Genomic DNA, 22,863 nt, shown 5'->3' with positions numbered 1-22,863 from the left:
AAGTTACTAAAAAAGCACAACAGGCTATTTAGTTGGCCTTTATGGGTGAATTCTCTTTTTGTTTTATCATCCACAGACAGAAGTGGAACACGGCAGAGAAGAAGCTTCCTACCAAACCAGTCCCCTAGTTCGGTGATCAGATGAAAGTACAACACTAACAGTGGCCTTACTCTGGTTGTCATTGCAAATCTGGTTGTCATTGCGAATGGGCTATGTTATCATTTCGAAAAAAACCTTACACATGTAATTTATTGTTCTGTTTTTCTTAGATAATAAAAACCAGCTCGCATGAAAGTGAATGGTAAATATGTAAATCAATCCCATTGAACTTTGAGTTAGTTAAAGTATGCCAATGAGTAGCAAGAGAGTCATTCTATGCCTGGGGCCAGTGCTCAGTATTTTGACTGTATTCTGACTGTTAGATACAGAAAGCAACATTGTGTACACCAGAGGACATCTATGAAAACATGAGACGGTCAGCCAAGCCGGTCACTGATCCTGATGACATGATCCTGATGACATGATCCTGATGACATGAACTACTCAAGTACGCAACTACACAAGCTCCATGTCAGCCTTGCTCCTTCACCCAGGTAAATAACCAGAGTGAGTGAGACACAAAGTAAATTTCACAAGAAAAATAATGTATCAAAACAATTGCATAATAACTTGCAAAAAATGTGTCTCCAACAATTCAACAACAGGCTTACATTACGTAGTATCTGTAATTTAGTAATAACTACTAGATAAATACAAATATAGCTCTGCACTAAAACTTGTTCCCCTTAAAAGGAGGCAGTGGATGACGATGCAGTTAACTACAGCCAACTGCAAACACACTGAGGTGGTCAGAGAACTTTGATTTCTAGACCACAAGTCCTACAGTGTGGTAAACTCAAGAAAAGTGAATGAAAAACAGCATGTTTTTATTTCACATTTTTTTAAATAGCAAAATGCATAGCTGTTATACTGTATGTGTATGTACAAACAATGTACAGTGTAAAAAAGTGGATAATTAAACAAATACAAACATAAAATTATTATATGAGCAATTTGCAATTTAACAACAGATTGGGTTAAAAATAAGCACATCATATAGCTCTGTAATATATGAGCTCTGTATATTCCGCATGATTACAACACTTGAAGAGATGTCATTTTGACACGTTGTTATTTGTTAATGTGATTATGCTGTATACTGTATATCAGGGCTGCCCACCCTCTTCCTGGAGATCTACCATCCTGTGGGTTTTCAGTCCAACCCTGATTTAACACACCTGATTCTACTAATTAGCTGCTCAACAAGACCTTAACTAGCTGAAGATATGCTAAATTAGGGTTGGACTGAAATCCTACAGGACAGCAGATTTCCAGTAAGAGGGTTGGGCAGCCCTGCTGTATATTGTTAATATGTTAGGATAAAATGTCCTTATTAAATAATGATATGTCACTTACAGATTTTTTTTCAGATTAAAGTGAATATAGACTTCAATAAATAACGAGTTATGATTCAATTAATGAACTACGAATGTCTCCCTGACAATTTACAGCCGCCTTAATGTACTGAAATATAACATGAATGTACTGAAATATAACATGAATGTACTGAAATATAACATGAATGTACTGAAATATAACATGAATGTACTGAAACATAAAAGCAAGGAAATGTAACACTTAACATGAGATTACACAAGGCTGGATGAAATTACAACAATCTGTCAATGTTAGACATTACAGTTCACAGATAACTTTCCTAATCCTTATCCTTTCTCAACATGGACTGTCCTGGGAACTCTCCGAAAACATTTAACTAAGACCCCTCAACTCACAATACTTCCTCCTTTCTACTTTGACATTTACAGGTTCCATTCTTCAGATACTAGGATGTCACTTCCTGTTCAGTAACTCAGGCCTCAGTGGCAGGATCTCCATTGGGGGACGCCTTCCTGAAAGGAAATAATAGGTCAGGTTAGAAATAAAATACAACTCAATACAACTAGCCATGCAAATATTTAATGAGTCATTAGCTCAGTGACTAAATATGCACATGCAAATACAGGAAAATGAGACTGTGTGCCTACTAATTCTGAAACTGCTAGAGTCAACAAAGACTCTAGCAGTGGCAAGTGGGTGGTGGCTACCTAACAATTAACATGGGTATCAAAAAATGGGTAAGGGTGTCACTTTTCACATGGGTATATTAGTTATAATTTAATTAGTCAGTGATCGAACACACTTGCTGACTTATAAGTGCAGAGGTGACTCTTTTTGCCATTTCTTATGGCTCACAACCCGTTTAGGGCGAGGGTGGGCTGTGTCCACCCCTCTGACATCATCATGGGCCACCTACTCGAATTTGGTGAGGGGCGCTTTGTCGCACGTGACCTCTGCCTGCAACCCATTCTTTTCCCCATTTTGGGTCTGCAGATTTGGGATGCTATCCCTCGGTAGTCCTAGCCCATTCAACTTCAAGTCTCTGCATTGAAGGACACACATAAACTGAGGCTCAGGAGGGTTCATATAGAGAAACACACATAACCACACTACAACCCTCTGAATATGTTACATTGAGGAACAGGCAGACAGTAGGCTAGAGAACAGCGTTACCCATTAGAGGTGCCGTCACCCTCCTCCACAGTCTTCATCCTAGGGACCTTCTGCCCAAACAGCTTGACAGCCAGGAACATCAGCATGCCGCAGCGGTTGGTATAGCAACAGGTGGCGTCCACAGCGATCAATAGCGCCAAGAAGATGGCTATGACAATGCCTGCCACAGCCCCTTTCCCCATCCCACCCTTATTCATCTTGGCTACTGAAAGTGAAGAAGGGAGGGAAGGAGTGAGGGAGGGGATGAAAGGGATGGAGAGGAGAAAGACAGAGAGGGAGAGATAATCCTATTTAAACTCAGTAAAACATTTTATCATTTCAGAGATATTTTCCTCTCTATTGGGCAATAGTCCGTTTTCCAGTATGTGACTGTGGTAAAGCTTGTAAGGAATGACATCACCAAATAATGAACTAATTGCTGGCACCTGTGCCTGTTCGCCAGCTCTGCCCGGGACTCTGGAAAAACTTTTATAAGGTGAGAGCGCAGAAAGGTGGTAGCGCAGGAGCTGATCCATCGATGAACGTGAGGCTCCGTAGCCCTTGCAATTATATTGCACCTATAATGGTGGGAGGGTGTTATTCACTGCTGTGTAGGGCTGCCGACCACAACCAGATTAGAAAGCTTTTTGGGGGGGTTGTTGCTTAAGGCTACTCAGTGCACCTTAGATATGTACCTAACGTCGGCCTGCAACTTGCCATGCCTGCCGGCTCAGCAAGGGTGCACACGCTGAGACCCCACGGGAGCGTCTCGTCAGCTAGACAAGCAAAATGTTTTTACATGTTTTTAGTGTCATGTCTGTGTCCTATTCTGTTGGCTGAGTCCTGTTAAATTTGTTTAGTTTTTAGGAGTACCTTTTTAAATTACAGTGTGGGTTATGAAGGGAGGACAGAACAGTTATTGTAGTGCTGGGTCCTATATGTGCCTTCATCCCTATCATGTGGGTCTTTTGACTGTTTGAATTGGTCCAAGCTCCTGTCTGCAGTGAAGTCACATGCTTTAGGAGTATTTGATGTCCAGTTTGCTGTGTAACCACATGTTCCCACCTTTGTGTGCAGTGTCACCTACTAGTGTGTAATTAAGCTCAAAGCCTAATTTTTTTAATTTAATTTTATTTAACCTTTATTTAACCAGGCAAATTGAGAACAAGTTCTCATTTACAATTGCGGCCTGGCCAAGATAAAGCAAAGCAGTTCAACACATACAACGACACAGAGTTACACATGGAGTAAAACAAACATACAGTCAATAATACAGTATAAACAAGTCTATATACGATGTGAGCAAATGAGGTGAGATAAGGGAGGTAAAGGCAAAAAAAGGCCATGGTGGCGAAGTAAATACAATATAGCAAGTTAAACACTGGTATGGTAGATTTGCAGTGGAAGAATGTGCAAAGTAGAAATAGAAATAATGGGGTGCAAAGGAGCTAAATAAATAAACACCGTAGGGGAAGAGGTAGTTGTTTGGGCTAAATTATAGATGGGCTATGTACAGGTGCAGTAATCTGTGAGCTGCTCTGACAGCTGGTGCTTAAAGCTAGTGAGGGAGATAATTTTTTCCAGTTTCAGAGATTTTTGTAGTTTGTTCCAGTCATTGGCAGCAGAGAACTGGAAGGAGAGGCGGCCAAAGGAGGAATTGGCTTTGGGGGTGACCAGAGAGATATGCCTGCTGGAGCGCGTGCTACAGGTGGGTGCTGCTATGGTGACCAGCGAGCTGAGATAAGGGGGGACTTTACCTAGCAGGGTCTTGTAGATGACCTTGAGCCAGTGGGTTTGGCGACGAGTATGAAGCGAGGGCCAGCCAACGAGAGAGTACAGGTCGCAGTGGTGGGTAGTATATGGGGCTTTGGTGACAAAACGGATGGCACTGTGATAGACTGCATCCAATTTATTAAGTAGGTTATTGGAGGCTTTTTTGTAAATTACATCGCCGAATTCGAGGATCGGTAGGATGGTCAGTTTTACGAGGGTATGTTTGGCAGCATGATTGAAGGATGCTTTGTTGCAAAATAGGAAGCCAATTCTAGATTTAACTTCGGATTGGAGATGTTTGATGTGAGTCTGGAAGGAGAGTTTATAGCCTAACCAGACACCTAGGTATTGTAGTTGTCCACATATTCTAAGTCAGAACCGTCCAGAGTAGTGATGCTAGACGGGCGGGAAGGTGCAGGCAGCGATTGGTTGAAGAGCATGCATTTAGTTTTACTTGTATTTAAGAGCAGTTGGAGGCCACGGAAGGAGAGTTATATGGCATTGAAGCTCGTCTGGAGGGTTTTTAACAGTGTCCAAAGAAGGGCCAGAAGTATACAGAATGGTGTCGTCTGCGTAGAGGTGGATCAGAGACTCACCAGCAGCAAGAGCGACATCATTGATGTATACAGAGAAGAGAGTCGGCCCAAGAATTGAACCCTATGGCACCCTCAGAGACTGCCAGAGGCATGTACAACAGGCCCTCCGATTTGACACACTGAACTCTATCAGAGAAGTAGTTGGTGAAACAGGCGAGGCAATCATTTGAGAAACCAAGGCTATCGAGTCTGCCAATGAGGATGTGGTGATTGACAGAGTCGAAAGCCTTGGCCAGGTCATTGAATACGACTGCACAGTATTGTTTCTTATCGATGGCGGATAAGATATCGTTTAGGACCTTGAGCGTGGCTGAGGTGCACCCATGACCAGCTCTGTAACCATATTGCATAGCGTAGAAGGTGCGGTGGGATTCGAAATGGTCGGTAATCTGTTTCTTGACTTGGCTTTCGAAGACCTTAGAAAGGCAGGGTAGGATAGATATAGGTCTGTAGCATTTTGGGTCAAGAGTGTCCCCCCCTTTGAAGAGGGGATGATCACAGCTGCTTTCCAATCTTTTGGGAATTTCAGACAACACAAAAGAGAGGTTGTACAGGCTACTAATAGGGGTTGCAACAATTTTTGAAAGAAAGGGTCCAGATTGTCTAGCCCGGTTGATTTGTAGGGGTCCAGATTTTGCAGCTCTTTCAGAACATCAGCTGACTGGATTTGGGTGAAGGGGAATGGGGAAGGATTGGGCGAGTCGCTGTGGGGGGTGCAGTGCTGTTGACCGGGATAGGGGTAGCCAGGTGGAAAGCATGGCCAGACATAGAAAAATGCATATTGAAATTCTCAATTATAGTGGATTTATCTGTGGTGACAGAGATTCTTATCTTCAGTGCAGATGGCAGCTGGGAGGAGGTGTTCTTTTTCACCATGTACTTTACAGTGTCCCAGAACTTTTTTGAGTTTGTGTTGCAGGAAGCAAATTTCCTTTTGAAAAAGCTAGCCTTGGCTTTTCTAACTGCCTGTGTATATTGGTTTCTAACTTCCCTGAAAAGTTACATATAACGGGGGTTGTTCGATGCTAATGCAGAACGCCACAGTTTTGTGTGTGCCTTACACCACAGTTTTCTTCTTTCTACTCAGGCTCATTTGCATAGACAACAGAAATATAGTTGGGCTCCTATGTGAGATACTCCACGTTGTCTTATGAAATGACATGTTTCATAAAGTATGTAATTGTTTGTTATACTTTTGTTGAGTTCTGGTGTGTCCTTCACTCTGACATACCGGTTAATCGAAAGGTGGTGGTAGCACTACGTTACTCTGCTCAATCCAGTATTTGTCCCACCTCTCGGAAGGTCTCAAGCTTTATTTCAGTACTACAGTATGCCATAGCAGCTTACCAGGCTGTGGGACATTGAAGTTCAACTTGGCGGGGCTGGAGGAGCCGTAGGGGTTGACGGCGAGCACCTCCACGTGGTAGTCTGATTTATACTGCAGGTCATGGAGGTTGATCACTGTCGAGTTGGACGGCAGGTCCTTCTCCCTCCAGTCCTCGTCCACCTTATTCTAAGAAAGAGAGAGGAGAGGGGTGTGTGTGTGTGGGTGGGGGGGGGGGTGTAAGGTCTTGCATACTCTGTAATGTCTTGATCTTTTCTCTTCACTGAAAAACCAAAACGCATGCATACTCACAACTCTGTAGCGGACAGTGTAGTGGGTAATGGGGGAGCCTCCGCTGTCCAACTGTGTTAAAGGGATTGAGAACATATTGCCCTCAACCTTCCCCTCGCTGGCCACCAGGACCGGGCTGTCTGGTTCCCCTGGGGAGGGAGGCAGGTAGAGGCAGTGTGTTGGTACAGTAGGTACAGAGGTCAGGGGTGTTCATGCATCAGCCAGCTTATAACTACACAGTGTGTGAAACTGTTGTAGTAAAATCTACTGTCATGTTAGGGAGGTTGGTTATCCATGAAAAACTGACTTTTCAGAGTTGTCACGTCAGCACTTTACCTCCTGCGGGCCCGAATGCCGATGGAATGGGAGGATGTCATCAGGAGCGGGGCAATAATGGAGCATGAATAGCCGTCAGCGAGCAGGTGATGATGTCATGTGGATGATCATGTGATAGTGGAATGAGTGAATTATGGCAGATTAATTTTTCTTCCAGCCAATATACAGCTGAAGTCGGAAGTTTACATAGACCTTAGCCAAATACATTTAAACTCAGTTTTTCACAATTCCTGACATTTAATCGTAGTAAAAATGTGCTGTTTTAGTTGTTAGGATCACCACTTTATTTAAAGAATGTGAAATGTCAGAATAATAGTAGAGAGAATGATTAATTTCAGCTTTTATTTCTGTCATCACATTCCCAGTGGGTCAGAAGTTTACCTACACTCAATTAGTTTTTGGTAGCATTGTCATTAAATTGTTAAACTTGGGTCAAACGTTTCGGGTAGCCTTCCACAAGCTTCCCACAATAAGTTGTGTGAATTTTGGCCCATTCCTCCTGACAGAGCTGTTGTAACTGAGTCAGGTTTGTAGGCCTCCTTGCTCACACACAATTTTTCAGTTCTGCCCATAAATGTTCTATAGGATTGAGGTCAGGGCTTTGTGATGGCCACTCCAATACCTTGACTTTGTTGTCCTTAAGCCATTTTGCCACAACTTTGGAAGTATGCTTGGGGTCATTGTCCATTCGGAAGACCCATTTGCGACCAAGCTTTAACTTCCTAACCGATGTCTTGAGATGCTGCTTCAATATATCCACATAATTTTCCTCCCTTATGATTCCATCTATTTTGTGAAGTGCACCAGTCCCTCCTTCAGCAAAGCACCCCCACAACATGAGGCTGCCACCCCCGTGCTTCATGGTTGGGATGGTGTTCTTCGGCTTGCAAGCCTCCCCCTTTTCCTCCAAACATAACAATGGTCATTATCACCAAACAGTTCTATTTTTGTTTCATCAGACCAGAAGACATTTCTCAGAAAAGTACGATCTTTGTCCCCATGTGCAGTTGCAAACCATGGTCTGGCTTTTTTATGGCGGTTTTGGAGCAGTGGTTTCTTCCTTGCTGAGCGGCCTTTTCAGGTTATGTCGATATAGGACTCGTTTTACTGTGGATATAGATACTTTTGTGATACAGTGAATTATAGGTGAAATAATCTGTCTGTAAACAATTGTTGGAAAAATGACTTGTGTCATGCACAAAGTAGATGTCCTAACCGACTTGCCAAACTCTAGTTTGTCAACAAGAAATTTGTGGAGTGGTTGAAAAATGAGTTTTAATGACTCTAACCTAAGTGTATGTAAACTTCCGACTCCAACTGTAGATAGACACTCAAAACAGTAGGCAATATGGATATACTGTAGCTTGTTGACACAAGTAATGCAGTTTGAACAATGATAGCTGGTGACAATTAGTAATAATTATACTGCATTTGCCTAGATATGATGCGATTGGGAGTGAGGAGAGAGCGAGGAGGAAGAGGAGGGTGACACTCACGTATGCCCTGTGTGCGGACGGTGAGCTCTTCGGAGAAGCCTCCCTGACCCAGGTGGTTCTGTGGGGCAAACCGGACAGAGTAGGTGGTGTAGGGATTCAGATCTTTGATAACCAGGGGGTCTGCACACAAACAACAGGGTACATGAACACACATATTACTTTTATATATGTATACACTCAAACTAATCAAACTACTCATAACTAGTCATATCACTAAAATGGTCATCAGAGGCCTCCCCTGGTTTTAGGCAAATCAGTGTTCAGATACGACTTCTAGTCCTCAGTGTATTCATTGGCTTCATCTTAACTGTCTCAAACATCATCTACAGTATTTCATTAAATAGATTGGGCACTGAGAGTCAGGTTTTTACCTGTGGACTGGATGACTCTCTCCTGCCAATTGTTCTCACGTCCTGTCTTCCACTGGAGGGTGAAGTGGGTGATGGGAGAGCCCCCGTCCACCAGGGAAGCCCCCAGGGTGAAGTGGACCGATGTGGGCCCTGGGGTGCCACTTACCTGGGACGCTTTACCTGGCCAGGCTGGGGGAGGAGAGATGAGAGAAACATGGAGAACAAGAGGATTGATTGAGGGGGGAAATAGGGAAAAAGGAGGGAGGTGCAGAGCAGTTCAAAGACAGAGGTGAAGAGGGAATGAGAATGTCAGAGATGAAAGAATAAGAACATTGTCATTAGAAATAAAAAACGGTGAACACTGCAAATGTAAATAAACTCACCAAAAAAAGAAACGTCCTCTCACTGTCAACTGCGTTTATTTTCAGCAAACTTAACATGTGTAAATATTTGTATGAACATAACAAGATTCAACAACTGAGACATGAACTGAACAAGTTCCACAGACATGTGACTAACAGAAATGGAATAATGTGTCCCTGAACAAAAAGGGGGTCAAAAGTAACAGTCAGTATCTGGTGTGGCCCCCAGCTGCATTAAGTACTGCCGTGCATCTCCTCCTAATGGACTGCACCAGATTTGCCAGTTCTTGCTGTGAGATTTTACCCCACTCTTCCACCAAGGCAAGTTCCCGGACATTTCTGGGGGGTAATGGCCCTAGCCCTCACCCTCCGATCCAACAGGTCCCAGACGTGCTCAATGGGATTGAGATCCAGGCTCTTCGCTGGCCATGGCAGAACACTGACATTCCTGTCTTGAAGGAAATCACGCACAGAACGAGCAGTATGGCTGGTGGCATTGTCATGCTGGAGGGTCATGTCAGGATGAGCCTGCAGGAAGGGTACCACATGAGGGAGGGAGATGTCCCTGTAACGCGCAGCGTTGATATTGCCTGCAATGACAACAAGCTCAGTCCGAATATGCTGTGACACACCGCCCCAGACGATGACGGACCCTCCACATCCAAATCGATCCCGCTCCAGAGTACAGGCCTCGGTGTAATGCTCGTTCCTTTGACGATACACACGAATCCGACCATCACACCTAGTGAGACAAAACCGTGGCTCTTCAGTGAAGAGCACTTTTTTGCCCATCCTGTCTGGTCCAGAGACTGTAGGTTTGTGCCCATAGGCTACGTTGTTGCCGGTGATGTCTGGTGAGGACCTGCCTTACAACAGGTCTACAAGCCCTCAGTCCAGCCTCTCTCAGTCTATTGCGGACAGTCTGAGCACTGATGGAGGGATTGTGCGTTCCTGGTGTAACTCGGGCAGTTGTTGTTGCCATTCTGTACCTGTCCCGCAGGTGTGATGTTCGGATGTACCGATCCTGTGCAGGTGTTGTTACACGTGGTCTCCCACTGTGAGGACGATCAGCTGTCCGTCCTGTCTCCCTGTAGTGCTGTCTTAGGCATCTCACAGTACGGACATTGCAATTTATTGCCCTGGTGAGGACCTGCCTTACAATAGGCCTACAAGCCCTCAGTCCAGTCTCTCTCAGTCTATTGCGGACAGTCTGAGCACTGATGGAGGGATTGTGCGTTCCTGGTGTAACTCGGGCAGTTGTTGTTGCCATTCGGTACCTGTCCCACAGGTGTGATGTTCGGATGTACCGATCCTGTGCAGGTGTTGTTACACATGGTCTCCCACTGTGAGGACGATCAGCTGTCCGTCCTGTCTCCCAGTAGTGCTGTCTTAGGCATCTCACAGTACGGACATTGCAATTTATTGCCCTGGTGAGGCCCTGCCTTACAACAGGCCTACAAGCCCTCAGTCCAGCCTCTCTCAGTCTATTGCGGACAGTCTGAGCACTGATGGAGGGATTGTGCGTTCCTGGTGTAACGCAGATGAGCAGGGTCCCTGGGCATCTTTCTTTTGGTGTTTTTCAGAGTCAGTAGAAAGGCCTCTTTAGTGTCCTAAATTTTCATAACTGTGACCTTAATTGCTTACCATCTGTAAGCTGTTAGTGTCTTAACGACCATTCCACGGGTGCATGCTTATTAATTGTTTATGGTTCATTGAACAACATGGGAAACAGTGTTAAAACCCTTTACAATGAAGATCTGTGAAGCTTTTTGGATTTTTACAAATTACCTTTGAAAGACAGGGTCCTGGAAAAGGGACGTTTCTTTTTTTGCTGAGTTTAGAGTACCTACACTTTAGCTAAAATCGCCCACTGTTTTCAGTTATTTTAGAATTTTATAGTGGTTTGTGGCTGCTTGTCCCTTTATAGAAAGGTAAAAACTGATTGAATCAATGTTGTTTCCATGTCATCAAAAAATGGAATGCAATGACGTTGAATCAACGTGGAAAACTGATTTGGATTTGCGAAAATTAATCATCTTAGGGAATTTCATATTTCATATTCATATTTCAGATTTTTTCAGATTTTTTTTCACCTAAAATCCAATTACTTTTTTTGTTGATTTCACGTTAAATTCACATTGAGCTGACGTCTCTGTCCAGTGGAATGTTGTGTTAGCGCTAAGTATTATCATAACAGAGTAGGAAGGTCAAGGGTGGCCTTACTCTGCAGGCTGAAGTCTGTGGAGGCGTTGCCAGCAGGACTGATAGCCATGCAGCTGTACAGCCCTCCATCTGAGGACGTCACATTGTCAACGACCAGGACATAGCCATCCTCCATTCTCACTCGACCTCCACCAGCGTCCTGTATCCACACAAACACAACCAGACAGGAACTCGGAGGAGAGAAATATAACAAAAATGTATTCTCTGTCTGATTCTCCCCCAATATTTGTTGTAATTATTGCCACTGTGTGAATGCATCGTCTGTCTTACCACTGTTAGCAGGTGGTCATTGTTGGTCTTCCTGACCCACTGCAGCGCGGGCATAGGGTGTCCTGAGACGTTACATGACACTGAGAGAGTCTGGCCTGGCTCCAGCTCCATCTTCTTCTGGCTCAGCACTGCTACAGGATGCTCTGTAAACACGCACAGAACAAGAGACAGGACAAACTGAGTGCTTTGTGTGACAATAACAAACAAATTACAATAGATAAGAATATGTGTAAATTATTAACAATATATGTTTATCTTCTGTTAAATAGGAAAAATGATTTTGTTGTGCGTTCAGATGGCTTCAAAGACCAGCAAGGTATTGGTATGGTTAAGCCAGCAAGATATTGCCATTGTATCTGGTTAGGGAGTGAAAGTTATTTATAATAAGGGTTACATGGAGAAAAACGGACCTCTCTGAAATGAAAATGGATGGGCCTCCTTTCAGCAAAATATATTTGACCTAAACCCTCCCTGAACGCTTGAAAAGTAAAACAAGTGACCCTCCCCTATACCCCAAATAATAATGAAAACATAAAGTGGATAGAAGGGAACATTGTCTACCATTTATACTTACTTCTTTGACAGACCAGAGCCTTAGATGTGACGTTTTAGAAACTGTTCTATGTCCTGTAAGCATTACATGACAGCACAGGAATTTTTATTTCACACAGGGCTGCGGCCCGGGATCAGAATGTTGTGGGTTCGCAGTCGACCGTGGACAAGAATATGGGTGGAAAGATTTCCTTTATAGTAAAAGCATTGCATAAATCTATAATCGTATTTGCAGGTCCGAGAAAAAAATGGCCTTTAAAAACCTTTCATGCAATTCTACGTGATTTTAGATATTAGCAGAATATTTTTTAATAACACACAAACTACTGAAATTACAGGCTAAGAATGGACAGAAAGTTATATTTCTTCAATGCCAAATGTCTTGTTTTAAATGAAACTGTCCTTGTTTGCAAATTCTTAAATCTCTGACATCATGAGGAATCTTGAAGTTAGGCCTACCTTTCCCCCACAGACAGAGTAGGATGACCTTTTCCACCCCAGACAGAGTAGGACTACCTTTCCACCCCAGACAGAGTAGGACTACCTTTCCACCCCGGACAGAGTAGGCCTACCTTTTAGGACTACCTTTCCCCCACAGACAGAGTAGGATGACCTTTTTTCCCCCAGACAGAGTAGGACTACCTTTCCCCCAGACAGAGTAGGACTACCTACCTACCTTTCCACCTTTCCCCCAGACAGAGTAGGACTACCTTTAGGACTACCTTTCCACCCCAGACAGAGTAGGACTACCTTTCCACCCCAGACAGAGTAGGACTACCTTTCCACCCCAGACAGAGTAGGACTACCTTTCCACCCCAGACAGAGTAGGACTACCTTTCCCCCAGACAGAGTAGGACTACCTTTCCACCCCAGACAGAGTAGGACTACCTTTCCACCCCAGACAGAGTAGGACTACCTTTCCCCCCCAGACAGAGTAGGACTACCTTTCCACCCCAGACAGAGTAGGACTACCTTTCCACCCCAGACAGAGTAGGACCTTTCCCCCCAGACAGAGTAGGACTACCTTTCCACCCCAGACAGAGTAGGACTACCTTTCCACCCCAGACAGAGTAGGACTACCTTTCCACCCCAGACAGAGTAGGACTACCTTTCCACCCCAGACAGAGTAGGACTACCTTTCCACCCCAGACAGAGTAGGACTACCTTTCCACCCCAGACAGAGTAGGACTACCTTTCCCCCAGACAGAGTAGGACTACCTTTCCACCCCAGACAGAGTAGGACTACCTTTCCACCCCAGACAGAGTAGGACTACCTTTCCACCCCAGACAGAGTAGGACTACCTTTCCACCCCAGACAGAGTAGGACTACCGACACAGAAAAAAATGTATGTTTTAACTGCTGGCTACTCTTCTTCAATGGCTTAACCCAGCGAGAGAAGTGTTTCCCTAAAAGCTGCCTGGGTTTAAACATCTTCTGTGAATAGATTAATCAATCGATAGTGATAGAATTATACGAACAAAAATATGAACACAACATGCAACAATTTCAAAGATTTTAGTAAGTTATAGTTCATAGAAGGAAATCAGTTATTTGAAATAAATTAATTAGGCCCTAATCTATGGCTTTCACATGACTGGGCAGGGGAGCAGCCATGGGTGGGCCTGGGAGGGCATAGGCAGGTCCACCCCCTGGGGAGCTAGACCCAGCAAATCAGAATGAATTTTTCCCCACAAAATGGCTTTAATAAAGACAGAAATACTCCTCAGCACCAACCCTTCCCCTCCTCAGAATATCTCGCAGGTGAAGAATCCGGATGTGGAGGTCCTGGTCTAGCGTTGGCTACTTACACATGGTGTGCGGTTGTGAGGCCGGTTGGATGTACTGCCAAATTCTCTAAAACAACGGCTTATGGTAGAGAAATTAACATTAAATTCTCTAGCAAAAGCTCTGTTGGACATTCCTGCAGTCAGCATGCCAATTGTACACTCCCTCAAAACTTGAGACATCTGTGGCATTGTGTTGTGTGACAAAACTGCATATTTTAGAGTGGTCTTTTATGGTCCCAGCACAAGGTGCACCTGTTTAATGATCATGCTGTTTAATCAGCTTCTATCGTAGAAATATAACTTTGCTCTGTGCTTCTGCAAGCATACATTTCATAGCCTGTAGGCTATAGGCTATGGATCATTTGATTGAGACCACACAAAATACCTGATATTGTGTGACCAGTGGAGAATCAGAGATGAGGGGCGGCATCGGGCACACATCGATATATAGCCTTATAATCAACTAATTTTAAAACACTAAGAAATATTGGAATTTCATCAATTACAAATTACATGACCCTCCCCAGAACTAGATGTAAAAAAAAAAAATACTAAACCTAGAACTTGACTGAAATTGAAAAAGCATGAACCTTCCCCATTTTCCTCAAAGGTGCCCATTCTTTCCATCAATCTTTCTGAAAACACCTGAAGATTAAAAATAAATTCTCTGATGAGAGACACACAATGCTGCTTTTCCCTGGTTGAAAATGTGACACGGGTAATGGGTTTGAATGGGATCAAGTGGTTTGTTTTCTGAAACAGCTTCTAGTGGCTCAGGCTCACTAGACTGTCTGACAGAAAATGGTTGCTTACACAGAATCAAATTCTCCATGATATCTCTGTATATCAGGAACATAAACATCTGGAAGGAAGTATTCAAATAACAAGCCATTTTTTATCTGTTATTTTGGAGAAAGCTTGGTCTTATGAAGCTACAGCTGTTTGTTTCCAGGAGGAGTGTGTTTCCTGATGTTCTCTAACAAACCACACCTGAGACATCCAGCATGATCATGGCACTGCTCTCTGAGATCTTATTCTTGGCCGTGCAGATGTACTCTCCGTAGTCGCTCCTGACAACGGACGAGATAATGAGCTCGCTCTTGTCTGAGTTGTACTTGTAGCGGGACTCATCTGAAGAGTCTGGGCTGAGGAGGGAAGCGCCAACAGACAGACAGACAGAAGTGAGGCCTGGTGCTACAGAACATTAGCACGCTGCTGATAAGGAAGTTGACAGGAAGTGAGACACACAGTCAACCACACAGACAGGATGGCACGCCACATTAGTGGTGTACTGAGACATAAATGACCACATAAATATAGACACACTGGAGGCCTTCACCCAAACATACACTTTCCAATACACACTATTTTTTCTCTCTCTCGCTCTCTCTCTCTGTGTTATTGCAAACTGTTTTGAGCAGGATACTCTGGCTTTACACACATGCACATTTAGTGTGAACAAACACACACACACTCACACTGTCCAGATGATGTTCGGTTGGGGGACTCCCTCGACCAGGCAGCGCAGGGAGACATTGGTCTCTGGTCCGGCCGTGACTTTCTTTACCTCCTCATGGATCTTCGCTGTGGGAGGAACTACAGCAGGAGGGTCAGAGGAGACATTATTTATTATAGTCAACAACAACACACACCTAATCCTCTGGTCTACACAGAGTTTGTACGAAATAAAGATCCTAAAACATCCCTTATTCCCTACTGCACTTTGAGTAACCCCACCGTTGACGGAGATGGAGATGTCGAGCTTTTCGAAAATGGGCCGGTCCTTGATTTTAGCCTCACAGGTATATGTTCCTCGATCCTTCCTGTTGATGTTGTTGATCTGTAGAGAGTTGTCTTTTAGTCTTGTGATCCGACCTGCTGGGAGCAAAAGACGGCAACAGGAAAAAGAAAGATCAGCCCCATCTCAGCGCCAGGAACACGTTCTGTCTGCTTAATCATCAATATAACCAAGCTTCAAAAAGCAATCAAGCTCTCTCTTTAAGGTTGTCTATGGTGGTGTTCAAATGAAACAGGGTCAGGGCTTGTCTGGTGGTTATTTTTAGTGTGTTTTGTCCCTCTGGAAAAAGACAGATTGAATCAGATGTTTCCCAGGGAAGAGTCCGGGAAACATCCCTCGATTTGACGGCAAATTGGATTAGCCTATGAGCTACGTGACCCCTTCTGCCCCTCAACAGCCTGTCCACCATCGCCACCTCTGCATCGGTCACAGGCAGGCAGGCAGCAGCTAGTGCGAGGAGCTAGGAAGCTAAGAGACCCCCATACCACATGAACAATCAGAACCGAGGGTACCCCTCCTACCTTCAGAGTGCAGTTTCTCATGGTCCCTCTCCCAGTTGACTTCCACCACCGGCTTGCCAGTGACCATGCAGGTGATGACCACATCTTGACCCTCCAGGAACTCATGGTAGGCCAGTGTTTCCCCGAAGGATGGCCGCTCTGGGTGAGTTGAGAGAGGGATGGAGAGAGCGAAAGGGTCATTGTGTGTGTGTGTTTTTGGTTTTACTATCCTCAAGGAATATTTCACCGGTCCCAACAAGGAAAAAGGATATTTTAGGCTTAGGGTTTAGGGTTATAATTAGGGTTAGGGGTTAGGGTTAGGAGTTGGGTTGGGGATTTGGGATTTGGGGCTAAGTTTAGGATTAAGGAAAATGTCACTCTTCCCCACAAGGAAAAGGGCTATTTTAGGTTTAGGGGTTCGTTTTAGGGTTAGAAATAGGTTTAGGGTTCAGGGTTAGGAATTGAGTTGGGGGTTTGGGGTTAAGGTTAGGGTTAAGGGTCAGGGTTAGGGGTGAGGGAAAATAGGATTTTGAATGGGAATACATGTTTTGGTCCCCACAAGGATACTAAAACAAACATGTGTGTGTGACAGAGATATGAGCTATGTGGCGTCTTTGATCTTGCAAGACAACACTAACTAGCTCAATACTCAAACAATACGAGAAAAACCCTTCAACACTAATTCTTGGTCACATTAGCCAGGTGAAAAGTTTTACTTTAAACATCTTACCATAGACAAAGATGATATAAGATGTATGATCTATGTGACCGGTGTCAAAATCACATAAGCATGTGTACCGTCCTGCATCCTCCATCTTGGCATTCCTGATTAACAGTTTTGACGATGTCTCATCCACTTTCTCAATCTGGTCTTCTTCAGCATCCTCTCCATCTTTCTGCCAGGTGATGTCTCCTTCCCCACCAGCTAAGAGGGGTTATGTGTGATTATATGTATCATATTTAAAAAAATTGTTAAGGATATATTTTTTAATATATATATATATATATTTTTTACCTTTATTTGACTAGGCAAGTCAGTTAAGAACATATCATTATTTTCAATGACTGCCTAGGAACAGTGGGTTAACTGCCTGTTCAGGGGCAGAACGACAGATTTGTACCTTGTCAGCTTGGGGGTTTGAACTTGCAACCTTCCGGTTACTAATCCAACGATCTGACCACTAGGCTACCCTGCCGCCCCAGGGTTGGACATTTACATACACCTTAGCCAAATACATTTAAACTCAGTATTTTACAATTCCTGACATTCAATCCTAGTAAGAATTGCCTGTCTTAGGTCAGCTAGGATCACTCTTTATTTTAAGAATGTGAAATGTCAGAATAATAGTAGAGAGAATGATTTATTTCAGATTTGATTTCTTTCATCACATTCCCAGTGGGTCAGAAGTTTACATTCACTCAATTAGTATTTGGTAGCATTGCCTTTAAATTGTTTGACTTGGGTCAAACGTTTCAGGTAGCCTTCCACAAGCCCCCAACAGTTTTGGGAACCACAATAAGTTGGGTGAATTTTGGCCCATTCCTCCTGACAGAGCTGGTGTAACTAAGTCAGGTATGTAGGCCTCCTTGCTCGCACACACTTTTTCAGTTCTGCCCACAAATTTTCTATGGGATTTGTGGGCTTTGTGATGGCCACTCCAATACCTTTACTTTGTTGTCCTTAAGCAATTTTGCCACAACATTGGAAGTATGCTTGGGGTCATTGTCCATTTGGAAGACTCATTTGTGACCAAGCTTTAACTTCTTGTAACGAACTTCTTCTCCGTCTGATGATGAGTAGGACCAAAGCGCAGCGTGGTAAGTGTTCATGTTATTTTTATTTAAACTGAACACAAAACAAAATAACAAAGAGAATAAATGAAACCGAAACAGTTCTGTCTGGTGCAGAAACACAAAACAGAAAAAAACTACCCACAACCCATAGTGGGAAAACAGGCTGCCTAAGTATGGGTCTCAATCAGAGACAACGATTGACAGCTGCCTCTGATTGGGAACCATACCAGGCCAAACATCTAGAAATATAACACACAGAACAAAACATAGAATGCCCACCCCAACTCACGACCTGACAAATCTAAAATAGAGACATAAAAAAGGAACTAAGGTCAGGATGTGACAGTTCTTGACTGATGTCTTGAGATGTTGCTTCAATATATCCACATAATTTTTCTCCCTCATGATGCCATCTATTTTGTGAAGTGCACCAGTCCTGCAGCAAAGCACCCCCACAACATGATGCTGCCACCCCTGTGCTTCACGGTTGGGATGGTGCTCTTCGGCTTGCAAGCCTCCCCCTTTTTCCTCTGAACATAATGATGGTCATTATGGCCAAACAGTTCTATTTTTGTTTCATCAGACCAGAAGACATTTCTCCAAAAAGTACAATCTTTGTCCCCATGTGCAGTTCCAAACCGTGGTCTGGCTTTTTTATGGTGGTTTTGGAGCAGTGGGTTTTTCCTTGCTGAGCGGCCTTTCAGGTTATGTCAATATAGGACTCGTTTTACCTGTTTCCTCCAGCATCTTCACAAGGTCCTTTGCTGTTGTTCTGGAATTAATTTATTTTGATTTTCCCATGATGTCAAGCAAAGAGGCACTGAGTTTGAAGGTAGTCCTTGAAATACATCCACAGGTACACCTCCAATCGACTCAAATGATGTCAATTAGCCTATCAGAAGCTTCTAAAGCCATGACATCATTTTCTGGAATTTTCCCAGCTGTTTAAAGGCACTTTAACTTAGTGTATGTAAACTTCTGACCCACTGGAATTGTGATACAGTGAATTAGAAGTGAAATAATCTCTGTAAACAATTGTTGGAAAAATTACTTGTGTCATGTACGAAGTAGATGTCCTAACCGACATGCCAAAACTATAGTTTGTTAACAAGACATTTGTGGAGTGGTTGAAAAACGAGTTTTAATGACTCCAACCTAAGTGTATGTGAACTTTCGACTTCAACTGTATATATATATATATATTGCCAGAACATTGTACCAACCTTTGCAGAGGAGCATGGCATTCTCACCCAGCAACAAATCTGGTTTGCTGGTGATGATTTCCATTTTGGCCTCTGACACAGTGAGGAAGAAGAGCAATATTAGAACAACCTTTTAGATACCTAACAGTAACACCACTTGAAACTTCTATATTCTGGAATAACTATTGAAATGGAGAACCTAGAGCCCAAAATTTGGGCATGCCTATCGACTTGACTAAGAATATATTAGTGTGATTAATCAAATACCACCAAACCACAACTGTCATGTATTTTCTACACTGTATCTCTAGAACAGACTGTAACGATGCACTCATCAACACTATACATTTATAAGAGAGATCAGTTGATTGATTTGACCTGGGACACCTGCAGAAGAAGAGAGGTCTCAATTGCACCTGTCAACGCTGAAGCCCTGCAGATAGACATCAATCTGGAGATAGTAAGTTAGGCCTACAAATAGGCTCCTGGGGACTAATTGCAGCATGCCGACAGGCGGCCAGGAAAAAACAAGCAGGGACCTTGGCAGTGATGGACTTCCTGAGCAGCACACTATTCCTTCCTGTACTGAGGCTGAGAATGGCTCTATGGCTGTGGATGAGACAGGCTCTATGCCTGCATCCCAATTCTCTTATATGGCCACATCTCCTTCCCCTCATAACTTACTTTCTTTCTGTCTTTTGTCTTTGTTGGCCACTGAAAGTTGAAATGGTTGGATAGACTTCCAACCTTTTGCTTTCCTTTCCCCTATCATCAATTTGGTTGTAAAACAAGGTCAGGGGGCTCTTGGAGCCTAAACCAAATTACAGCAGAGGGATGATGTAGCCTTAACAATCCCGGCTGGGTTAATTAGGATGAGTTTAGATGTGGTGGAATTAGAATAAGAGTAGTTAGTTGGCATCTCTTTCTTGGCATTTTAAAGATCACTGCCAAATTATGGGCTGGGGTGGATTCAGAAAGCATTTATCTCCTATTACAATTCAGCCTCAGGAACAGATGAGCTTGGACATTGCTCTGGATACACCTCACACTCAGAGATAGAATAAAGAAAATCTATTTTTTAACATAAGAGATTAACAAACTCAGTATTCTCTCCTATGTCCTAGCATTCGGGATGCTGTATAGTTGTAGTACCACATTCATGTACTTGAGGAATGTGTTGAAAGTGCTATATATTGTACATGTAGGGAAAATTGGCAAGGAAAATGTTCACTTTAGTTAGCTCTGTAAAGTTGGATTGAATCCCTTAGGTAAGATTAAATACATGTCATCTACAAGACCCTGCTAGGTAAAGTCCCCCCTTATCTCAGCTCGCTGGTCACCATAGCATCTCCCACCTGTAGCACACGCTCCAGCAGGTATATCTCTCTAGTCACCCCCAAAACCAATTCTTTCTTTGGCTGTCTCTCCTTCCAGTTCTCTGCTGCCAAAGACTGGAACGAACTACAAAAATCTCTGAAACTGGAAACACTTATCTCCCTCACTAGCTTTAAGCACCAACTGTCAGAGCAGATCACAGATTACTGCACCTGTACATAGCCCACCTATAATTTAGCCCAAACAACTACCTCTATCCCTACTGTATTTAATTTATTTATTTTGCTCCTTTGCACCCCATTATTTTTATTTCTACTTTGCACATTCTTCCATTGCAAATCTACCATTCCAGTGTTTTACTTGCTATATTGTATTTACTTTGCCACCATGGCCTTTTTTTGCCTTTACCTCCCTTATCTCACCTCATTTGCTCACATCGTATATGGACTTGTTTATACTGTATTATTGACTGTATGTTTGTTTTACTCCATGTGTAACTCTGTGTCGTTGTATGTGTTGAACTGCTTTACTTTATCTTGGCCAGGTCGCAATTGTAAATGAGAACTTGTTCTCAACTTGCCTACCTGGTTAAATAAAGGTGAAATAAAAAATAAATAAATAAATAAAACATGTTAATGAAAAGTAAGACAAACAAGCAAAGTGCATCTCATGACAGAACACAAACTGTGAACCATGTTGCCTGTGAGGAGAACCCTACAGATGTAGGATCTTAATTTGAGCCAGTTTGCTACAGCATGAAAATAATCCTGCAGCAACAGGAAATGTGCATTATTATGTGGATAATAATGAATTTCCATTTTTGTACGGGTTGATAAATGTATTTTAAGGGAAAATCAAGTCTGAAATGTCAAAGTCGAAATTACAAACTTCGGGAGGATTTTTAAACACACACCAAGTTTTAAATGTCCTACATCACAGGAAAGTTCTCCTGCAACAGGTTGATCAAATTAAGATCCTACATCTGTAGAAGTGATATGATCATCAGATATAGGCTATACCAGCTCTGATATACTGATTTCAAGGGTTTTAATGAAGAAAGTCATTACACTGAAGCATAAATACCACATATTCAAAGAAATTAACTCCAACAGTGACATTTTTTGTCTATATGTGTCTATATTATTTAAACTATAGGCAAATGCATATTGACAAATAATGAACAAATAAACAAATAAATAATCGAATAAATACAATTAAAAGCAAAAAATAGCCCCACTCTCAACAAATATAAAAGTAGGCCTAATTAATATGATTATTTACAGAAATATTCAAACCTTGAAGTGTTTAGGATTTTGTATTCTCACCTGAAAAACCAAGGACCAGCATTATGGAACACATTCTCAAGATGAGCATCGATTCAGCCATTTCTACTTCAACGTTGTCACTATCCTCAATGAATGGATCGATGTAGTCCTTGACACCTGCTGCATGCAATTGCGCGCGAAAACAACAGTGGTGGAAACATATATTTCATGCTTTTATAGGCAAGAGGAGAGAACCAGGGAGGCAGACAGGGACCCCACAATCTCTAAAATCTCTGCATGCTGCCCTCCCCTGCTCAAATCCACACCCCTTAACATTTTCGGTTCAGATCATGCACCGGGGAAAAATAATGCTGGAAAGTAGCCTTCCCTACCCTATCAGGCGCCACCGCAGGCCCCTGCCTCCGCTCCAAAACACCGGATAAAAGGAACTCTGCACTCTGCACTCCCCCAGGGAGGAGATGGAAGAAGATATTTTTATCACTCGACTCCATCAGTTTTAGTTAAAGAGCAAGTTCATCTGAATTCATAATGTGATGAAATTAAGCTATGCAAATAAAACCTGTATTCTTGATTTAATAAAGCTTTTTCATTTCTTGACCTCATTTTTCTGTTCCCATAATTTCTGTTTGTAGAAAATGTCACAATTTGTGTCCGATTTCTCTGGAAAGCTCATGTAAAATGTTGATAATGTATGTTTTCAGCATAAATAACACTAGGTAAAAAAGAGAAAACAATACAATCAAAGTAGCCGAAATTACAGTGTGCCATGAATGGAAAAATAATGTCTCAGAATAAAAATATTCAAGATGCAGGGATTGTACATAGTTGCACTTATTTTATGGAGAGCACTTATTTTATGGAGAGCACTTATTTTATGGAGAGCACTTATTTAATTATCCAACTCCAAAATAAACTGTTACTTGTGCGCTGCACAAGGTATAGATTCGTTTCACATTACAGTAATTCTGACATAGCTGAGAGATGCAGTATGAGACGTG

The 22,863-nt window shown here is 42.9% G+C and overlaps 1 protein-coding gene across 4 annotated transcripts; it reads right to left on the bottom strand.

Annotated features, from left to right (window-relative positions):
• Positions 1-909: 909 nt before the first annotated feature.
• ncam3 (neural cell adhesion molecule 3) lies at positions 910-22,062 on the bottom strand. Of its 4 annotated transcripts, none has more exons than XM_024392159.2 (16): positions 21,905-22,062; positions 19,266-19,337; positions 16,979-17,173; positions 16,270-16,407; positions 15,688-15,828; positions 15,429-15,546; positions 14,941-15,095; positions 11,611-11,753; positions 11,341-11,479; positions 8,777-8,944; positions 8,405-8,525; positions 6,595-6,724; positions 6,306-6,471; positions 2,611-2,812; positions 2,354-2,479; positions 910-1,949 (listed from the first exon to the last, which is right to left on the bottom strand). In XM_024392159.2, exons 1-16 carry the CDS (start codon positions 21,963-21,965, stop codon positions 1,910-1,912), a joined length of 2,115 nt encoding a protein of 704 aa, XP_024247927.1. In that variant the 5' UTR covers positions 21,966-22,062; the 3' UTR covers positions 910-1,909. The 4 variants fall into 4 exon arrangements, with proteins under 4 accessions (XP_024247927.1, XP_024247942.1, XP_024247934.1 ...); XM_024392174.2 differs by having other exon boundaries at positions 2,611-2,815; positions 6,595-6,722; positions 8,406-8,525; XM_024392166.2 differs by having other exon boundaries at positions 2,611-2,815; positions 15,688-15,825.
• Positions 22,063-22,863: the final 801 nt, after the last annotated feature.

This window comes from Oncorhynchus tshawytscha, linkage group LG03 (genome assembly GCF_018296145.1).
Source record: "Oncorhynchus tshawytscha isolate Ot180627B linkage group LG03, Otsh_v2.0, whole genome shotgun sequence".
NCBI classification, from domain to species: Eukaryota; Metazoa; Chordata; class Actinopteri; order Salmoniformes; family Salmonidae; genus Oncorhynchus; species Oncorhynchus tshawytscha.
The sequence above is the reverse complement of the archived record's forward strand: the minus strand, read 5'-3'. Positions and strand labels throughout refer to the sequence as shown.